The sequence below is a fragment of the Camelus ferus genome, chromosome 9 (assembly GCF_009834535.1).
Source record: "Camelus ferus isolate YT-003-E chromosome 9, BCGSAC_Cfer_1.0, whole genome shotgun sequence".
Lineage (NCBI taxonomy): Eukaryota > Metazoa > Chordata > Mammalia > Artiodactyla > Camelidae > Camelus > Camelus ferus.
In genome coordinates, this window is record NC_045704.1 from 79,181,192 (window position 1) to 79,200,122 (window position 18,931).

General features: G+C 42.7%; 1 protein-coding gene across 4 annotated transcripts; it reads right to left on the bottom strand.

Moving 5' to 3' along the window:
- Window positions 1-10,535: 10,535 nt before the first annotated feature.
- Window positions 10,536-18,879, bottom strand: WDR77 (WD repeat domain 77). 4 transcript variants are annotated; one of them, XM_032487320.1, is made up of 11 exons: window positions 18,564-18,842; window positions 18,129-18,314; window positions 16,989-17,130; window positions 16,642-16,691; window positions 14,212-14,282; window positions 14,018-14,072; window positions 13,478-13,549; window positions 12,790-12,898; window positions 12,189-12,257; window positions 11,562-11,637; window positions 10,536-11,518 (listed from the first exon to the last, which is right to left on the bottom strand). In XM_032487320.1, exons 1-11 carry the CDS (start codon window positions 18,676-18,678, stop codon window positions 11,444-11,446), a joined length of 1,020 nt encoding a protein of 339 aa, XP_032343211.1. In that variant the 5' UTR covers window positions 18,679-18,842; the 3' UTR covers window positions 10,536-11,443. The 4 variants fall into 4 exon arrangements, with proteins under 4 accessions (XP_032343211.1, XP_006182938.1, XP_032343209.1 ...); XM_006182876.3 differs by having other exon boundaries at window positions 10,536-11,637; window positions 18,564-18,879; XM_032487318.1 differs by having other exon boundaries at window positions 10,536-11,637; window positions 13,478-13,552.
- Window positions 18,880-18,931: the final 52 nt, after the last annotated feature.

Consider the following 18,931-nt stretch of genomic DNA (forward strand, 5'->3'; position numbering starts at 1 on the left):
CCGTTTTGTTTTCTCCTCCGGAGGCTCTCAGACCATGGGTAGGTCCCATATTTCAGGGTCTGAACCTCACTCATGGAGTACCAGGAACCAGATTTTCTCAATGTATCCACTACACCCGTCCTCTTGGCAACTCACACCTCACCTAATCCACATGTCACTGAGGTACTAACCAATATAATCAATCGCACAGGAAATAACAATGACTTGTGGTTGAATTCCCTTCACTTCCAGTGTGAAGAAACCAGGGAAGTTTAATTTTTATCAGCAGGTTGTTGGATATCATGGAATAAAGACAATAAATGGTATAGAATGTTTAGGGCAAGGATATGTCACTGAAACTTGAGAAACCTACCCAACAGAGACCATGTCTCTATTTGTCACCCTTCTTTGCCTTCCTTTATGTACTCAATGAATATTCATTGAGCTTGGCCAGGCCCTGATATGCACTCAAGATACAAGGGGATCAAGACACAGTTTCTGCTCAAGGAGCTTCTAGTGTAGTGAACAGATTGATCACATCCCCCAGAGCAAGTGTGTGTGTCTCTCTCTTGGAGAACTGTGTCTCTCTTGTCTCTCTTGGATGAGGGCAGTGGGAAACACAAGAGCATTGTTTCCAAACAGCCTTGAGATCCAGTGCCTGCTCTGCACTCTCACTGGGGCCACTTGAGTCCCACCTGCATGCTCAATGCCACCCTCTATTCCTTGGGCTAATATTAACCTGAATCAGGAGTGAATTAGGCCTCCTGAGAACAACTCTGGACCAGGTTTGGCAAACAATTCACACCATCGGTTGGATTACCCCTGATGTGGTTTCTAACTCTAACAACCAAGTTCTTATTTGTTTCCCAATTCCTAGCCAGTGCGCAATAATTCTTGATTCTGGGTCTCTGCTTTGATTTCTCTTGCTGGTCTATAGTCAACACAGTTGGTTCCTGGGGCCTGGGTCTGGACTCATTACTGCCTGTCTTTTAAGACCCTGATGTGAATGCTTACCTCTCTGATTCTGAACTTCCCCTCACCCCATCTCCTGCCCCCTAGATTCCACATCACTGAGATTTCCCACGAGCTTTGGGTCCTTCCACCCAGACTCCTGCCAGGGGCACTGTTAATGATGTACCCACCACAAAGCCAAATTTGCCTGCCAACTGAACCTCCTTAATCTGCACCTGGGGCAGTGTTCTGGGCTCCTATTCTGCTGCAGTGGGCAAGGCTTGATCTCAGACTGAATTGCTCCATACCTTCAAAAAAGTGACTGATGATGCTGAAAATGGCAAGATACAACAATGGATGCGCAGGAGTGACTTCTGCTCCATTCAGGGATGACCATGCCAGTGAGTTGGCAACTATGACTCTGTGTGTATAGCAGATGATGAATAGTAAAATGCTGAGTGAGGGTTATCTTGAAAATCAGTGTGCCATGTCGATCAGTTGGCTCTTAATCCTTCCCCTTGAGATCTTGCTGTCAAAATACAACCATTGCTTTGTATTTTTATACACCCACACGAATACCTAGACAAATACTCCTTACTAATGCTTAGCCTGTTCTCATGAAATGAGAAAAGACATATACAAATATCTTTTAGTTGGCTTGCTGAAGACATCCTGACAGCAACATAACCCCTCCCGTGTTACCTTTTCTCAACTAGATGAAGGCAAGATCACAGACACAGGGCTTTGGGTTTAACAAAGTATTTGACCAAATTTTTCATGATTCTTATGTGGATGAATTGGAGAAATGTGGTCAGAACAAAAGCAAGTGTCTGAATAACATAAGAACACAAAGCATAAACATGAAAGAGCCTTACCACATCTCTGTAATGAAGGGGACGGACCAGAAAAGTGTTTCCCAATATTTAATATAAAGAAATGACTTTTGGTTGTGCAGTAGGACTTTTTAAATTTTAATTTTAATATTTATGTGTTTAATTTTAATATTTAGACAATGTATATTATCCCAAAGCCCCATGATTTCATAGACATTAAGTTTAAAAAATTGAGGCAATTCAAAAAAGAATATTTTAATAAAGTAGTGAAGGTAGCACTATTTATTCAGTCTCCTTAGAAGTCGTCTTGAGAGCATCACAATTCTAAACACATCCTATAACCCAGCAACTTCACTTTTAGAAATTTGCCATGCAGATAATAGTTGCCCAAGTACACAAAGAAAGCATGTACACTGCAGGTTTATTTGTAATAACAACAACAAAAAAACCCAAACAAAACAAAAGAGAAATCCTGTCTGAACAAATGACCATTATTTGGAGAGAAATAAATACATTATTGCACATCCATGCAATGGCCTCTTTACTTTTTAAGCCAGTGGTTCTCAATTGGGCAAATGTCTGGAGACATTTTCTGGTTGCCACAATGGAGGCAGGGGTGCTACTGGTCCCTAGTGCGTAGAAGCCAGGGGTGCTGCTAAACATCCTATAGTACACAAGACAGCCCCCATAACACGGAATTACCCAATATTGATAGTTAATAATTCCAGAGTGAAAAACTCTGTCAAGCAGAGTTGCTTTCATTGTTGTTCTTGTTCTTTTAATTCCAACACAAACCTGAGATCATGTATCTACTTACCCCCTTGTTACCCTGATTTAAAGTTAAACATCTGTTCCATCTATTGCAAAGTGAGCTCTTTTAGTGAGGATATATGATTGATTTATCTTTGTAGCCCTAAAACCAACAATTAAATGGTCTGCCCTTGGAATGAATGAGCTGAGAAAAAGTACAGCCAGGGAGGTGAGCACACCCTACTTTGGAAACAGGCAATTGGCTTTGTGTCCAGTTATAGAAGTAGGGATTGAAACAGCTATATTTTATATTGCTTATTTTTATCTTCCTATTTCGCTCCTATTACTTTATATACAGGCACTAATGATGGCTAATCATTTAGCTTTAAGGCGAAAGTATGAACAAATGGACATCGCCTCACTATGAGAAATAGCTGATGGGACTTTGGGTATCTCTTATATTGAGGACATGAAGTTTTAGCTGCATTTCAGATAAGGGAGGACACTAGGGGGCAAACAGGGAGGACTGGAGCACGTATTTTCTAATTGTATCTCTACCTCCCCATCCTTCTCCACCTTGCTCTCTGCCCTTGGAAGTTAGTCTGTTTGAACTACATCCAATAGCTCAGTGGGTTCTGCTTGACAAAAGAGTATAGGGAGGAAGAGAGTGAGATCCAGGTGTTTATTCTCTGGATCACATGAAGATGGCTAAGTCCCTCCATCAAAGCTCACTGCTCCACTCCAGAAAGACTGCTCTACATGACTATCTCTTCTTCAAGTTTCAGACAACCTCTCCCTGTAACACTCTGGGTTCCTGCACCAGCACTGTGGTTACCCTACATCACTCTCTAAATGTATCTAAATTATCTTAATTTGTGTGTACCATCTGTTTTCCTCAGGACACTGACTGATAGACCATATAATCTTAAATTACATTGCTTAATCTTTACAAGCCTGTTTTCCCATCCATAACATTAAAATATTAATAATTATCTTTCAGAACAGACAGTCTACTGAATGGGAGACAGATTTGCAAATGATATGTCTGACAAGGAGTTAAATTCCAAATATACAAAGAGCTCATACAACTTAATATCAAAAAACAACCTGATTAAAAAATGGGCAGAAGACATGAACAGACATTTTTCCAACAAAGATATACAGATGGCCAACAGGCATGTGAAAAGATGCTCAGCATCACTAATCATCAGGCAAATGTAAATCAAAACCACAATGAGCTATCCTCTCACACCTCTCAGAACAGCTGTCATCAAAAAGACAGTAATAGTAAATGTTTTTGAGGATATGGAGAAAAGGAAACCCTAGTAATACTGTTGCTAGGAATGTACATTAGTACAACCACCATGAAAAACAGCATGGAGGTTCCTCAGAAAATTAAGACTAGAAGTACCATGAGATCCAGCAATTCCACTCCTGGGTGTATATCCAAAGAAAATGAAAACACTAATTTGAAAAAAAATACACGCACCCCAATGTTCACAGCAGCATTATTTACAATAGCCAAGATACAATACAACCTAAATGTCCATCAACACATAAATGGATAAAGAAAATGTGGGAGATAAAAAACAAACAAACAAACAAACATGCATGCATGCATGCATACATACATACATACATACATACATAAACAGAATATTACTCAGAAGAAAAAAAGAATGAAATGTGGCCATCTGCAACAACATGGATGGACCTGGAGGGTATTATGCTTAGTGAAGTAAGTCAGACAGAGAAAGACAAATACTGTATGATATCACTTAGATGTGGAATCTAAAAAATAAAACAAATAACAAAAATAGCAATAATTATTTTTCAGACTGTTCAGATGATTAAAAGCACTACTTTAAATAAAGTGTTTGAAGTGAAAGTACTCACAGAACAAGCAGCATTTCCCCCACTGACCAAGACAGTAACTACTGGGGTGCTGGGGTTGCAAACAAAAGAAACCAACTCTGGCTAACTCAGTCAAAATAGGAATTCAATGGAAAGACTATAAGGCAAGTTAGACTCAGTGGGCATGTTGTAGAATCAGTCTCTTTTTTTCAATTGAGGTATAGTTGATTTACAATACTGTATTAGATGTAGTTGTGCAGCATAGTGATTCAATATTCTTCTAGATTACAGTCCATTTAAAGTTATTACAAAATAATGGCTGTATTTCTCTATGTTAAACATTATATCCTTGTTGGCTTATTTATTTTATACACAGTACTGTGTCTGTTAATCCTATACCCTATCTTACCCCTCCCCCACTTCCTTCTCCCCACTGGTAACCACCAGTGTGTTCTTTAAACCTGAGTCTGTTCCTGTTTTGTTATATACACTCATTTGTCATATTTTTTAGATTCCACATATAAGTGATAACCCAGAGTATTTGTTTTTATCTGTCTGATTTACCTCATTAAGCATAATACTCTCTAGGTCCATCTGCATTGTTGCAAATGGCCGGGTTTCATTTCTTTACGGCTGAATAATATTCCATAGTATGTATGTATATCACATCTTCTTTATCCATTCATCTGTTGATGGACACTTAGGCTGCTTCCATATCTTGGCTATTGTAAATAATGCTGCGGTGAACACTGAGCTGCAAATATCTTTTCAAATTAATGTTTTCACTTTCTTTGGACACATACCCAGCAGTGGAATTGTTGGATCATATGGTAGTTCTGTTTTTAGTTTTTTGAGAAACCTGAATACCATTTTCCATAGTGGCTTCACCAATTCCCAATCCCACTAACAGTGTACTAGGGTTCCCTTTTCTCCACATCCTTACCAACATTTGTTATTTGTGGAGTTTTTGATAATAGCCATTCTAAGAGGTGTGAGGTAATATCTCATTGTGGTTTTGATTTGCATTTTTCTGATGATTAGTGATGCTGAGTAATTTTTCACCTGCCTATTGGCCATCCATATGTCTTCTTTGGGAAAATGTCTATTCATGTCTTCTGCCCAAATTTTAATCAGGTTCTTTGTTTGTAATGATGAACTATGAAAAAGATAAATTAAGGAAAAACCCCTTTTACAATCACATCAAAAAGAATAAAATATCTAGGGATAAACTTAACCAAGGAAGCGAAAGATCAATACTCTGAAAACTGTAAAACATTGATGAAGGAATTTGAAAATGATACAAAGAGATGGAAAGATGTCCCATGTTCTTGGATTGGAAGAATTAATATTGCTAAAATGTTCATACTACCCAAAGCAATCTATAGATTTAATGCAATTCCTATTGAAATATCCATGACATTTTTCACTGAACTAGAGCAAATAATCCTAAAATTTATATGTAGCCTAAATGATCTAATTGCCAAAACAATCTTGAGAAAAAAGAACTAAGCTGGAGATATTGCACTCCCTGATTTCAGACTATATTACAAAGCTACAGTAATCAAAACAGCGTGGTACTGGCACAAAAACAGACACATAGATCAAGGAACATAATAGAGAGCTCGGAAATAAGCTCATACCCCTATGGTCAATTAATCTATGAGAAAATAGGCAAGAATATACAAGGGAGAAAAGAAAATCTCTTCAATAAGTGGTGCTGGGAAAACTGGACAGCTACATGAAAAAGAATGAGATTAGAACATTTTCTCACACCGCATACAAAAATAAACTCAAAATGGATTAAAAAACTAAATGTGAGACCTGAAACAACACTCTTAGAAGAGAACACAGGCAGAACACTCTTTGACATCAATCAGGAATATTCTGTTGTATCTGTCTCCTAAGGCAAAAGAAATCAAAGCAAAAATAAACAAATAGGACCTAATTAAACTTAAAAGCTTTTGCACAGCAAAGGAAACCATCAACAAAATGAAAGGACAACCTATCAAATGGGAGAAAATATTTGCAAATAATATGACTGATAAGGGGTTAACTTCCAAAATTTATAAACAGCTTCTACAACTCAACATCAAGAATCAGTCTTAAAACACAGGCAGGATCCAAGACAGGCTATTTATAAAAGACACTGCCAGGGTCCTGCCATGGAAGGCTGGTTAAGGAGTTCCACCGCTGGGACTGGTGCTGCTGCCACTGGGCTGTCACTCATCACTGCCAGATACCCATTCTTTGAAACTTTGCAGCACTGCCTCCAGATTTAAGGCCCAGATGGAAGTGGCCAAATGGCCAAGCCTAGTTAGTTGCCTACACCCTAGTGGCTCAGACCAAAGGAAGCAAAAAAACCAAAAAACAAAAAACAAAAAACAAAAAACTAGGCCCCTTTAAACTTCCACAGTCTCCTGCTCAAAGGACAGCAATGGAATCTATTTCAAAAGCACATCCAATATGTCACTTCCTGGTCCGAGATCCTCACCGCGGCTCACACCACCCACCATTCAGCGGCTACCAGCCTCATCTCCTTTTATCCTGTGCCCTCCCCCCACCGTTTAACCCCAGCTGCAGTGACCTCCTCCTCTGGGAAGCCCTACGCTCCTTCCACAGCAGGATTTTCACACTGCCACTTGCATCCGGAATTCTTCCCCAGCCCCAAACATCAGCTAACCCATATTTAACCTTCAGGACTCAATCCAAATGTCACTTCATCAGGGAAGATTTACCACTTCTTCATGACCCTGTTTTCTAGAAATCTTTCTTTCTTTTGGCTAGCACTAAAACACTAATTACATCCTGTCTCTCTCTCAAGATTGCTGAAGGCAAGGCTGAACTGTCTTGCTCAGTACCAAACACCACAATGTCCAAAAGCTTCTGAAAGATCACAGCTGCTCAGTCTTGAATGACTAGTGATTTCTCTGCCTGGTTCCTGACCCATCTAAGCTCTCAACAGAAAATCAAAGCCAGTGGTTCTTAAACTCTGACAGGCATGAGTTACCAGGGAGATTGTGAAAATATAAATTCTGATTTAGGAGTTAGCTTTCTAACAATTTCCAGATGATGCCAATGCTGCTGGTCCCTGGACCAAACTGTGAGGAGCAAGTCAACATCTTATAAAATCAAATGATAAGCCAGACACTTAGGGCAAATACTGTATGAGTCCACTCATGTGAGTTACCTAGTATTCAAATTCATGAAGCAGAAAGTAGAAAGATAGGGAGAGGTGATTGTCAGGGTCTGGGGGAAGGAGATATTATTTAACGAGTACAAAGTTTCAATTTGGGATGGTGGTGGTACTGGTTACACAATAATGTGAAGGTACTTAATGCCACTGAATTATACACTTAAAATGGTTAAAATGGTAAATTTTACCATAATGTTTTTCAAAACGCAACTTAGAAAAAACCAGTAAGCCCTAAGTTGGTCCTACCATGAGGAGTCTGTCCCCACGGACCCAGGGGTAGTGCTGGGCAGACAGCCTGTGTCCCCAGCAGCCTAGGTCAAAGGCAGCATTAATGCTAACTCTGCCAGACAAATTGACATTGGATAGCAGTCAGGGGCCTATTCACCTGCCACGTTCTAACCTACCCTGAGGGTTTCTCTGAGACAAGTTGCTTGTTAAAGATATGGCAGAACTTGAAGCTGATTTAGTTTGTACACATAAAGTACATTTTTTAATCCAAACAAACTTCATTCCTTCCAGCTGAGACCCCGGAGGAAGGTTACTATTAGTGGAAAATTTCAGTTTGAAAATGAAGTTCCTAACACTTGTAACATGGTGCCTCCTAAAGTGAAATAGATCAGAACCTGACACCTAACATCATGGTGACAATGAAACATTGGAACTTTCAACCAGTAGTTGGGCTCCCACCAGAAAGTTAAAAGGATGGTGTTTAGAGGTGAAACTCTATTTACTGACCTTTTGAATTTTGATCTGTTACGTACTGAAGCAGCAGATCATTTATAAGGAAATTTTCCAGAATAACTTGAGGACTACACTAACCTTACTGCAGATGATAAAAGGAGATTTTAGGATCAATGATTATTAAGTGTCTCTACCTTAAAATGAGTTAACCATTCCTCTCCTGATCTTTGCACTTCCTTCAGTCTCTCTGGATTGTACTAGACCTATGCCCTTTTAGGAAGATGAAAAAAAAACCCTAATTGCCCATTGCTGATGGACAACTCAATAAGAAAGCGTGTTTGGAGTTCAAGACCGATCTGCTTACTTTACTTTTCCAAAGTTGATCCATATAGACCCCGGTGCCCTTGAGAAATTTTAATTACCTCAAAATTGAGACTAGAGCTTGCTTACCCTTTTCCCAAACAAAATCAGTTTGCTGCACAAGTGATTCTAACAATGTTCAGGGTGACCAGGAGACTGGCAGTAGGAGACTTGTTACAAATGGCAAGTCAATACGCGTTCTCTCAGCTTCTGTCACATATGTTGGCTCTCCTGAGATGCCCTAAAACTTCCCCAGAATGCATAAAAACATTCGGTGAAAGAAATGCTTATGTGAGTGTATTTTGGAACAAACCCTTTTTTTTCCCTATTCTTATAGTTTGTAGATACAGTTCAGTCAAGCAACTACTGAAATACAAAATAGGAAAGCACATTGCTCATGCTGTCCAAATGCAACAAGAAGTCACCTTTAACAAGTCAGAGCCCTTTACTTTTAGGTCTCAACGTGGCAAGGTGTTGGAGCCCTCTGGAGCTGGTTGAAAAATAACCAGAGACCCTCCCAGCCTTTTTCCCTCCCCCTCAATAGCCTGCCCTTTCTAAGGTGCTGCCCAGAGGAAACATGCCTGGAAGCCCAGAGCAGTCAAGTTTGCGTGATTTTGCTGCCTTAATGCAACTGTGAATCAACAGGTATAGCCAATAATTAAAGACCAGCCTCCTACTGCCCCAAGGGGCAGGAGAGAGCCTGGAGAACCAGCCTGATGTCTGGAGGTACTTGAAACTGTACTTGAGCCTTCCTCAGCGTTGGTTGTTCTGAGCACCAGAACTCAGCAGTGGAACACAGTGCAACAGGTTTAGTGGATTCCAGAGTAAGAACAATGAAGATAGGGAAATGGATTTCCTCCTGTTTAGACATTTGAACCAGTGAAATTAAATGCAAAATAAATCCTTGTATGGTTTTAAACAAAACAAAAGGAGCCCACTTCTACCCTGTCATCGGGATTTCCTTGCACACTCTGCTGAGACTACTCTCAAGTCAAGGACTAGTAGTAACCGCTACATGTGACGCTACGTTTATGATTATCTTGAGGTCACCTTCTATTTTGAACCATCTTTTTTTTTCACTGTAACAGACACATTCATCCAAAATTGTGATGGGTCATTCCTACTGTGATCTTCAATTAGATTTGCAAATGTCTTGGTGGCAATCATAAATAGATGTGAATTACCCTCATCAGCACAGATCTATCTGAATCCAAACTATTAAACATTATTTACATTAAGTAATGTGGTTCTTCAAAAACTAGGTTTTCCTCCTTTGATGTCATTTTAACCACCTTGCCACATTACATACATTTCCTTGGACTCTTCTCTCTTCCATTTTCTCTCCACCATTAAGTCCATGAGGAATAAGACTATGCAGATTTAATTCCTATCCACCTTACCCTCTATACCTCACTTGTTCTAAGTGGTGACAAATTTTAAGCTTTTACATCTGGGAAGAACTTAAGTGTTTCTACCAATCTACACAATTATCTTCCCAGAAGTTATACTTAAAAACAGTTAAGGCTTCATCCCCACCTCCCCCCAGATCCGGCAGGTAGACCATCTGACTACAAAAGCCCAAGTTTTCACTTGAGGGTAATTGTGAGAACAGAGGTCATGCTTGGCAAGGGTGAAATACAGCTTTACTTATAAATACTCTGCCTAAAACTGCCCCAGTTTCACGGGATTTTGGCTAAACTAAACTTGTAAAGCACGAAAGTACGTAACTGATTGTATTTAGTTTCAATACAATCAGTAACTGGTGAATTCTAAGTGGCAGGAGCCACCAACCTGTGTAAACCAAATGTTTACCTTGAGGTCCAGTTAGCTACTCTGGGCGCTGGGGAAGCACACAAAAACAGAATCGGCTATAAGATTGATACCCTGATGACTCACAGAAGTGACAAATGTCTAAAAGCACATGACACACATGCTTCAAAAGACAGGCCAATAATGACTCAACTTTTTATTTCACTGACCAGTACTTCCAATTCTCTCTGATGCTGCATTTAAAATCTTCAGAGTGCCCCAAAATAGCATTCAGACTTCCTATATCCAGAGACAGGAGGCCAGAGGCAAAAAAAGGTCAGGCCCCAGGCTGTTTTTGGGTGGGAAAGTGGCACATTCCTATGCAAGTCTGTGTCAGTTTTTAACTGAAGTGCCACCATCCGGAAACTTTTTCCTATGGCATCTGTGATGGAAATAGACTCATCTCACACAAACAGTTCCATGGGGGAGGAAAGGTGGGGAGGGCATTACACAGGTAGCAGCCAAACTTCTTACTCAGCCAGAAACTGGACTTCTGGCTCAGTTTAATGGCAAGGAGATATGCAAAACTGTGCTGAGTATCCTGGCTCTTCCTCAAAGTGAGGTGGGCTGGACTTTTGTGAATGGAAGCACTGCCCATGATAAAAGTGAATTAAGCTCTATAAAAAAATATAAAGTTGCTCCTATCTTTATGAGTAGTCTATGAGTGGCTTCCAAGAATCCAGCAATGCCCACATCCCATACCTCATCCAGACACGGCCAATTCCTCATGCACAGCCACATGGGAAGCATAAAAACCTTTCAACTTTTTGGGGGGGGGGGGGAGCTGGGCCTTGGGATAGATTTTTTTTATTCCCCCCTCACCAAAAACTATGTATCTACACACACTCAGACACACATACATATCTGTCTTCAAGGAAGTTTTTCTTCCCTGTGACTACAGGACCCCAGAATCGAGCCTCCCCTAGGCTGAGACAATGCCTATTAACTGCACAGATCTGGTGCATCACCACACTGTGTAAGGCTCCTGTGCTGTCTCACCAACTGGGAGGGCAGGGGCCAAGGGAGTAGATAATCATGGGGGATTTGCCTTCTGTCTTAAACTCAATTTACTCGGCAACACTCCTAGGTCCAGGCTCCGGGAGAGGTTCTGTGGGCAAGATGTGGTGGATGACCTGATGGTCCCAGCCCACTGTGGTAAGAAGGGAGTGATTGAGCGGGGACCAAGTGGCATCTCTCACAAAGTCTCGGTGGGCTCGGCTTCTAAACCTAGAAGAGAAAAACGAAAAGTATGAGCATGGCAAGAGACAAGAGGGGAAAGAAGAAAGAGATCCAACACACTGGGGTACATTCTGTGAACGTGTCACACACGCTTCACCATATGTATAGGAGGCCTAGTCACCAAGGCAGCAGTGCAGCTATCCACAGAAGACTCCATCACCCCATCCCGTGCCCTGATTCCATGGAAGAAATGATAGCTAGAGCAAGGGTAGTGATGCGGGCCAGGATCAGACAGCCCATCATGGCAAAGCAGGGAGGACAATTCAGATCTTCTGTCTGCTGCCTTTCACCCTATAGCAGGTTACATTTCCTGCATGTGGTTCATTATGTAAAAAGGGTAGACTGACCCTTTGGGAGACAGCTGGAATACCAGATTCAGAAATCCCACCCGTCACCATTTTTCTCTTCTTTTAGGGACAGAGCTGGTTATGAGTCAGCCCCCGCAACAGGGAGACAGTGAGCAGTCAGCCTGCTTCCATCACCCGGTCCCCCTGCAAGAGACAATGTACTTTTCAGAAGAGGATCCACGTCACACTTACACCTCAGAAAGGCCTGAGTCCAGCACAGCAAGTGAGCAGTCTTCACTGACGGAGGCCAGGAAGGGGGCACTAGAAGAAAAGGAAAGGGTTGGGAAAGGTAAAGCCCCCAGGTCCCTAGACAAAACCTGGCTGGCCGGCCCCCGTGCCCTGCCCTAAAGTGACCAGAGAAAGTGGCCTGATCCCCACCGTGGGTTAAGGTCTGGCTGCCACTCAAGTCTACAGTACAAGTTCCAAGGAAAGATTAAAAAATGGAGAAGAGTCAGGGTTGACAGCCATCCTGGCAACTAACCATTCCTTCTGGTCCCTCCCTGCAGCTTCAGTAACAACCTAGAAGAACAGGCTTTCCAAACACACACTCCCAGAAGTCCACAGTAACAATCATGTTGGGTGTTGAGCAGGAACAAAGAGCATTTTTTAGCCACCTGCAGTCAGAGACCACACAACGCCAAGAAGGACTGTAGTCTTAGGAGCTCCTTCCCATTCTGAAACCTCACCTAGAACAGTGCCTGCTTGAGGAATTGCCCAATCAGCTTTGCCAACATACACACCTTCCCTGACTGTTCCCATCCATACCTACCAGGCCCCTGACGACAAGCGGTACCTGTGTGGGGAGAACACCAGCCCAGTGACACACTGGGAGTGCACAGCTGAGCTGAGGGCACAGCTTACATTCTTGGTGTCCACAAGGGAGACAGTCCCATTCTCATCACCTGAAGAAAAGAGGGTATACGTCATGGGAGTTAAGAGCACAGGCTTTGGATTCAGCCAGACCTGGACTGGAATGCTAGTTCATTAATCATGGACAAGTTAACCACTCTGAGCATCAGTTTCCTCGTTGGTAAAGTAGGAATTAGTAGTCATCTGGGGGTTGTGAAAATTAAATTAAAGGATGACACAGTTGTTAGGTTAACCACAAACTATGTAACCATATGCACAGCCACATCACCACGTCAGCACCACAACTGCCCCTACTATACAACGGAATTCCCTATGGAGCAATCCACTTGCTTTGTGGTCTACTGACGTCCAGCCACGCCCAGAATACCAGAGCCACAGAAAGCAATCAGGAGTCAAAGCTACTGGGACAAAAACTGTTATGGTCTCCAAAGATAAACTAAAACCACTTCTGGATCATCCGGCCTCCCCACCGCACCTCCATGAGTGTAATTCATCCAGTGCCCACGTGTGCCAATGAGCCCAAGTAGCAGAGCCTCGTGCAATGTGGGGTTCACCCTCCCTCTCATCCTCCCCTTCCCCGAGTCAACACACGGTTGAACATGCTGCCTTACCAAAGACAAAGACTTCACTCTGCTGTGGATGCCAAGCCAGTGAGGTAGGAAGGTAGCCAGAGGCACTGCAGCCTGCTAGGAAGAGAAGAGGGGTCTGGAACGAGACTCAAGCCCAGCTATGATAAGAAGCTTCTCAGATGGAATCACTCTAAATCCCAGGAGCGTCTTTATTTGGTTTCCCAAACCCTACAGTTCTGTCCTCATCCTTGACTCTCATAACTTACATCTATCCATCAGCCTCCTGCCCTTTCCAGACACGCGTCACAGGCAAGTTTCAATCTCTAAGCATTAAGACAACAACTCTGGCCTCTCTGCTTGCCCATCCAGGAAATGGAAAGTAAACTGTCCACCCAGAAACCAGCCCTTCCTCTTGGGACCTGCTGCACAAAATGGGATCAGCAAAGCCTCAGTGGGAAAGAAATCATTTTTGTCATTTCAGTCATAGTGACTAAGTATTTGGCAACCTTGACTCTGGCCAAGTAAAGCCTCTTTCAGGTGGGTTCCCAGTACCACTCTCCAACCACGGGCTCTCAGACTCACCTATCTGTGATGCTGGCTTGGGACAGCGGATATCCCAGAGTAAAATTCTATTGTCCTAGAAGCAGAAGGAACAGAAAAAGGGCTTCATCCAAAGAAGCAGCTGCTGGCCTGAGGCCCTCCACACTACACTTTGGCCTAGAGGCTTGGAGTGTGGTTAGGGAGTGGGAAGGGAAGGGGAAGAGGCTGTATGTTACCTCACTGCACGAAAGAAACATGGAGTCCTTGTGGGGAGAGGCAGTAACACAGGTGACCTGCCCAGAGTGAGCTGTAGGGGAGAGAGAAAGAGAAATATGACAGAGAAGCTGAAGGCATCACTATCATGCAGCCCAGATACTACTAAGGCATAGGAGGGAGGGTGTGAGAAACAGGCCAAGTCTCATGATGCAATTGAACAAATTCCGTGAGATTCTGGATTAGAGAAAACCTCAGGGGAAATGCTGATAGCATTATAAAACCTCAAAAGGCTTGGGGAAAAAAATGAATCAGTAAAGACAAGAAAGATAAATTAGAGGCTGAGTAAGAAAAGTAAAGGAATTTACAGTAAAGACATCCTAGAATAGCAGTACCCATGTCTCCAGGTAAACAGACAAACACTTCTGAGGGCATTCTGAACACTGAGAGTTTTAAGGGAATAAATTTCTCCAATGTTCTCTTTCCAGATTGAATTGAGAAGCTGCCTGAAGTCTGCCAGAACTGCTTTCCTACCTCTGCTCCCAGGGTCACCCCTCTCCCATTCCTCTCATCCACCCCAAACTTTACCATTGTACAATGCTCAGAAGTATAAAACCCTAAAGTATAAAACAAAAGGAGCTTTTCCTAAGGGCCAAAGAAAGAGCATCTGGGCAAAATTCTATGAAGAGGCTGGCCTTTTTCATCCACACCACAAACACAAGAGTGGTTCCGTGACTTATCTCTTCTGTCTAATAATGAGAACTTTGAAACAGATGATAAATGGTTGTCTTTAGGACATCTCCCAAGGCTATCTGAATTTAAAAATGAAATCAGACTTTTTCTGACTGAAAGTTAACTCTCACTCACTTGGCCAACTGTCTTAACAATGCAGATGGCTTCTGACAGTTAGGTTATTTGGTAGATGTTTTACATAAATTAAATAAGCTAAATCTGCAAATCCAAAATTTTGACAAACCTAATTTAAACAAGTGTACAACAAATGATATGGCCAGAAATTACCCTCTTTGCAACTAGTTAAACTTAAAACTAGATGCCAATTTAAAAATGAGTGAAAGAATACAGGTTTTCAAAAATTTTTTAGGGCTACATGTTAAAAAGGTTAACAGTCACGGCTATTTGTTAATTACAGACTGTGGAAACCACCTTTCCTAAAGTCATTTAACCAGACTTTCTGAGATAGTTTGAATGTGGCTCTGCCCTGAGACAGAAGGACAGGTTCAAACTATCTTCCCCAGAATCCATGGAAAGCCAACACGATGAAAGGGAATGTATTGTTCACTGGAAAAAAAGCAAAGTTCTGTGACAAGTACCATGGGGGAGTACAAAAGATAAAAAAAAAAAAAAAAATGTGGTTCCTTTGCCCTAAGGGATTTGAAATCACTAGGGGGAATAAGAATAAACACAAAGAACAAATGAAAAAGGCTGAATGGGGCAAGTGCTCAGAAAGAGCTATTTAGCACTGACTAGGACAACATCATATGTCTAAGAAACAAAGCAAGTGCAGTAGCCTTTGAGCACTGACATTATGCTGTGACCCTGAGGCTCCAGGATATGCATGAGTTTGTGACTTTGATTTCACACTATCTGAATCACACACTTGTAAGTTACAATTGGCAGAGAAAAGCACGTAGCCATTGAGGGAACCAGTGATCACCTAGCATCTATACCTCTTAGCCACCCACCATTAATGCTCTAGACATGATCTTCATAAAGATACGGTATCTCCATGAAGCATGGCTCCCAAAATAAAGTCAGCTGTTAGGGCTGTTAATGAAAGTGAGCTGAAAAAGGAATATTAATAGAAAGGGATGGTTCTTACCAAAAAAGTCAAGATTTTATGGAGATGAATATTCAAAAGTTCAAGATTCACCAGGATCAGGTTTTTACCTGGAGAATACCAAAGGTCTACTGAAATTGAGTTTAGCTAGCGCCATATGCTTGAAGAAGGGGTGACAGTCAAAGGGCTTGAGTGCCATGACTTGAACATGGGATTTTAATCTGCAAGCCACAAGAAACCGATGAAAGACCAAAGACTGCAGGTGAAGAGGTGAGATGAGTGCCACCATTTGTGTGAGATAAAACCAGAAAGTAAATGGGAACATGATAAAAGGAAAGGAAGGTCATTGGGCAAATGGAAAAAGACTCCAAAGAACTTGGGGACCAACTGATAGTGGGAAACAGGAGGAGTGGGAGAGGACTGGACTTGAGCCTAGGATGGCCAAGAAGGTGGTAAGGTCATCATCAGAAATAGGGAAATTAAGAAAAGGGCTAGGATTGACATTGGAAGCTGACTCTAGTTTTGGAAGAAAACTACCAGGCAGGAGAGCAAGAATTGACATCACTAACATCCAACCAAAGTTCAAAGAGCACTAGGGGAGAATAAAAACAAAAGAGCCAAAACCAGGACTGAAAAGGAAGGAACATGCACTCACCTCGGTATGAATTCAGAACCATCTGCTGAGCAAGGTCCCAAACCTTGATGCTAAGAAGCAAAAGGACACAGATACTTAATTTTGATATACACTATCTACATAAAAACATGTGTTCAAACAAGAACTTCCTTTAACTGACACATCCTATGGACTTCTGGTGCAGCCTACTTTTACAGTGGATTGCAAACTCTCTAAGGAGATCTTATAGACGTCATAGTCACTGGGTTCTTATAATGAGCCCAAAATGTTACTTAATGCAACATGTAATGTAACACACAGAGGCTAATGTGACACTAAAGACACCCAAAGCAAGCCTAGAGACAGGAGCAATGAGAGCAGGGACCCACCAGAAGTCTTTGCTCCCACTGACAGCTTGTGTGCCAGAGCTCAGGACACTGACTGTAGACACGATGTCATCATGTTCATACTTGCAGAACTTGCTGACAATGAGTGTCTCATTTTCATCCAGCTCCCACAACTCAACAGCACCTGTTGGGGAAACAAGCTTGGATTACACCAAGACAGCAATTCACTTCTAGGATTCAAGTAGTCCATTGTCGCTAAACTAACAAATTAAGTTATTCTATAAAAGCAAAGTCCACATCGTTAGAGGGTTTAGCTAATTTCAAGCCATTTGGCTTTATGCTGGCATTACTGTTTTCCTAATAATAGTCTAGACAATTAGGTGGGGAAACCTTCTAGGAAAAGACAGGGAAAAATCCATTATCCCACTTCCAGTGAGAAAGCTTTGGAAAATAGGTTTTCAGGAGACAAGGATGAAATCTCCACAATGATCCATGTAGCACACAGTCCAGTACAGTTAACTCTTCCTAGTTATTTGGACACTAATAAATATTTATTGAACAACTTGAAAGTCTTAGAGAGTCGTAAAAAAATACTGAACAACAAAAATATGTTCCATAGTGACTGGCTAAGTACAGAAACCCCCCACATAGTTGCCCTGAATATGTACTGTTCAAGCTCAATTGCCAGAGAGGCTCAATCTTTAATGTCCTACTTTTTATCTTTCCATGCAATGCCTGCCAACACCCATATTTTGATTTTTTTTTAATGTCAAAGCCTCCACTGCTAAGCCTGACATTCAAAACAAAGAAAGCATAATGAAGACATTTAAGAAGAAGATGAGAAGAAATGGAAAGAGAACAGACTGGCTTCAGCATCACCTTTAAGATCAAGATGATCCTTGGTCTGGGTTGGGGGGGGCACAAAAGGGATGCATAGAAGAAAAATGATTTCAATCCATTTCTTAATTTTGTTATGGATTTTGCTAGAAGCTTCTATCAAACAATTCGGAATCTTGGAAAAGGTATTTCCAACCTACAGAAGCATTCTCCTTCGGGGCCAACACCCTCAAGCTCCCTCAAGCCCCGCCAAGCACTGAGTATGGGACATTAAAAATTGAGCCGAGCCCGACCTATACCCCTAGCCTCCATTTCACCTGTAGGGTTGAGAAGAAAGTGACTCACCTGAATCGGAAGCCACTAGGATACCTCTGTCCCCCACCCAAGTGAGGTCAGCCACTCCGGCCTCTGTCTGGACTCCAGCGGAGCAAAAGCCTTCGTTGGGGGCGGCACAGGGGTCCTTGAAAAGCCAGAGAGAGCCAGCCCAGCAGCGGCCACTCAGGCTGGAAGCCCCGAGCAGGAGCGCCCCATCTAAGGGAGGTACAAGCTGTCAGCGCCAGAGGACTGGAAGGGCTCGTCTCCATGGTGACCGCCCAGAACAGCCCGCGACCGGGTCTGGATCTGAGCTCAAGAACGCGGGGACACGGTTGGGGATTGAGTTTAGCGACGGGAGGCAGGGGTCAAGGCACGCGGGACGGGGACGGACTGAAAGGTTCAGTCCCGGGAAGGGGCACCCGGGGCGGGGGTGCGAGAGCTCCCAGGCCCGGGACCTAGGCTCACCCGACCGGTACCGCGCAGCCTCCAACTGCCGCTCCATACAGGCCGGCGCATTAGGGGGAAGGTTCCACTCCCGGGCTGCCGGGGGCACTAGGGGCGGCGGGGTTTCCTTTCGCATCTCCACGGTTCCAACTCCAACCTAGACCCAAACTGGACACCTGCCGGAGATTCAGCTCCCGCAGCCCCCACGTGGTTCCTCTCTGGGCCTCCGCCCCTCTGGACCGGCTACAGTCACTCTACATCTCGCGAGAATTGCTTCTACGATTTCATTCCGCCTTCCGGAGGCTACTTCTCCGGCAAAAGGCTTTCCGCTCTCTGTGCCTCTTATCGCGAGAAAAAAAAATTCGACCGGAAGTTGATGGAAGAGGGCA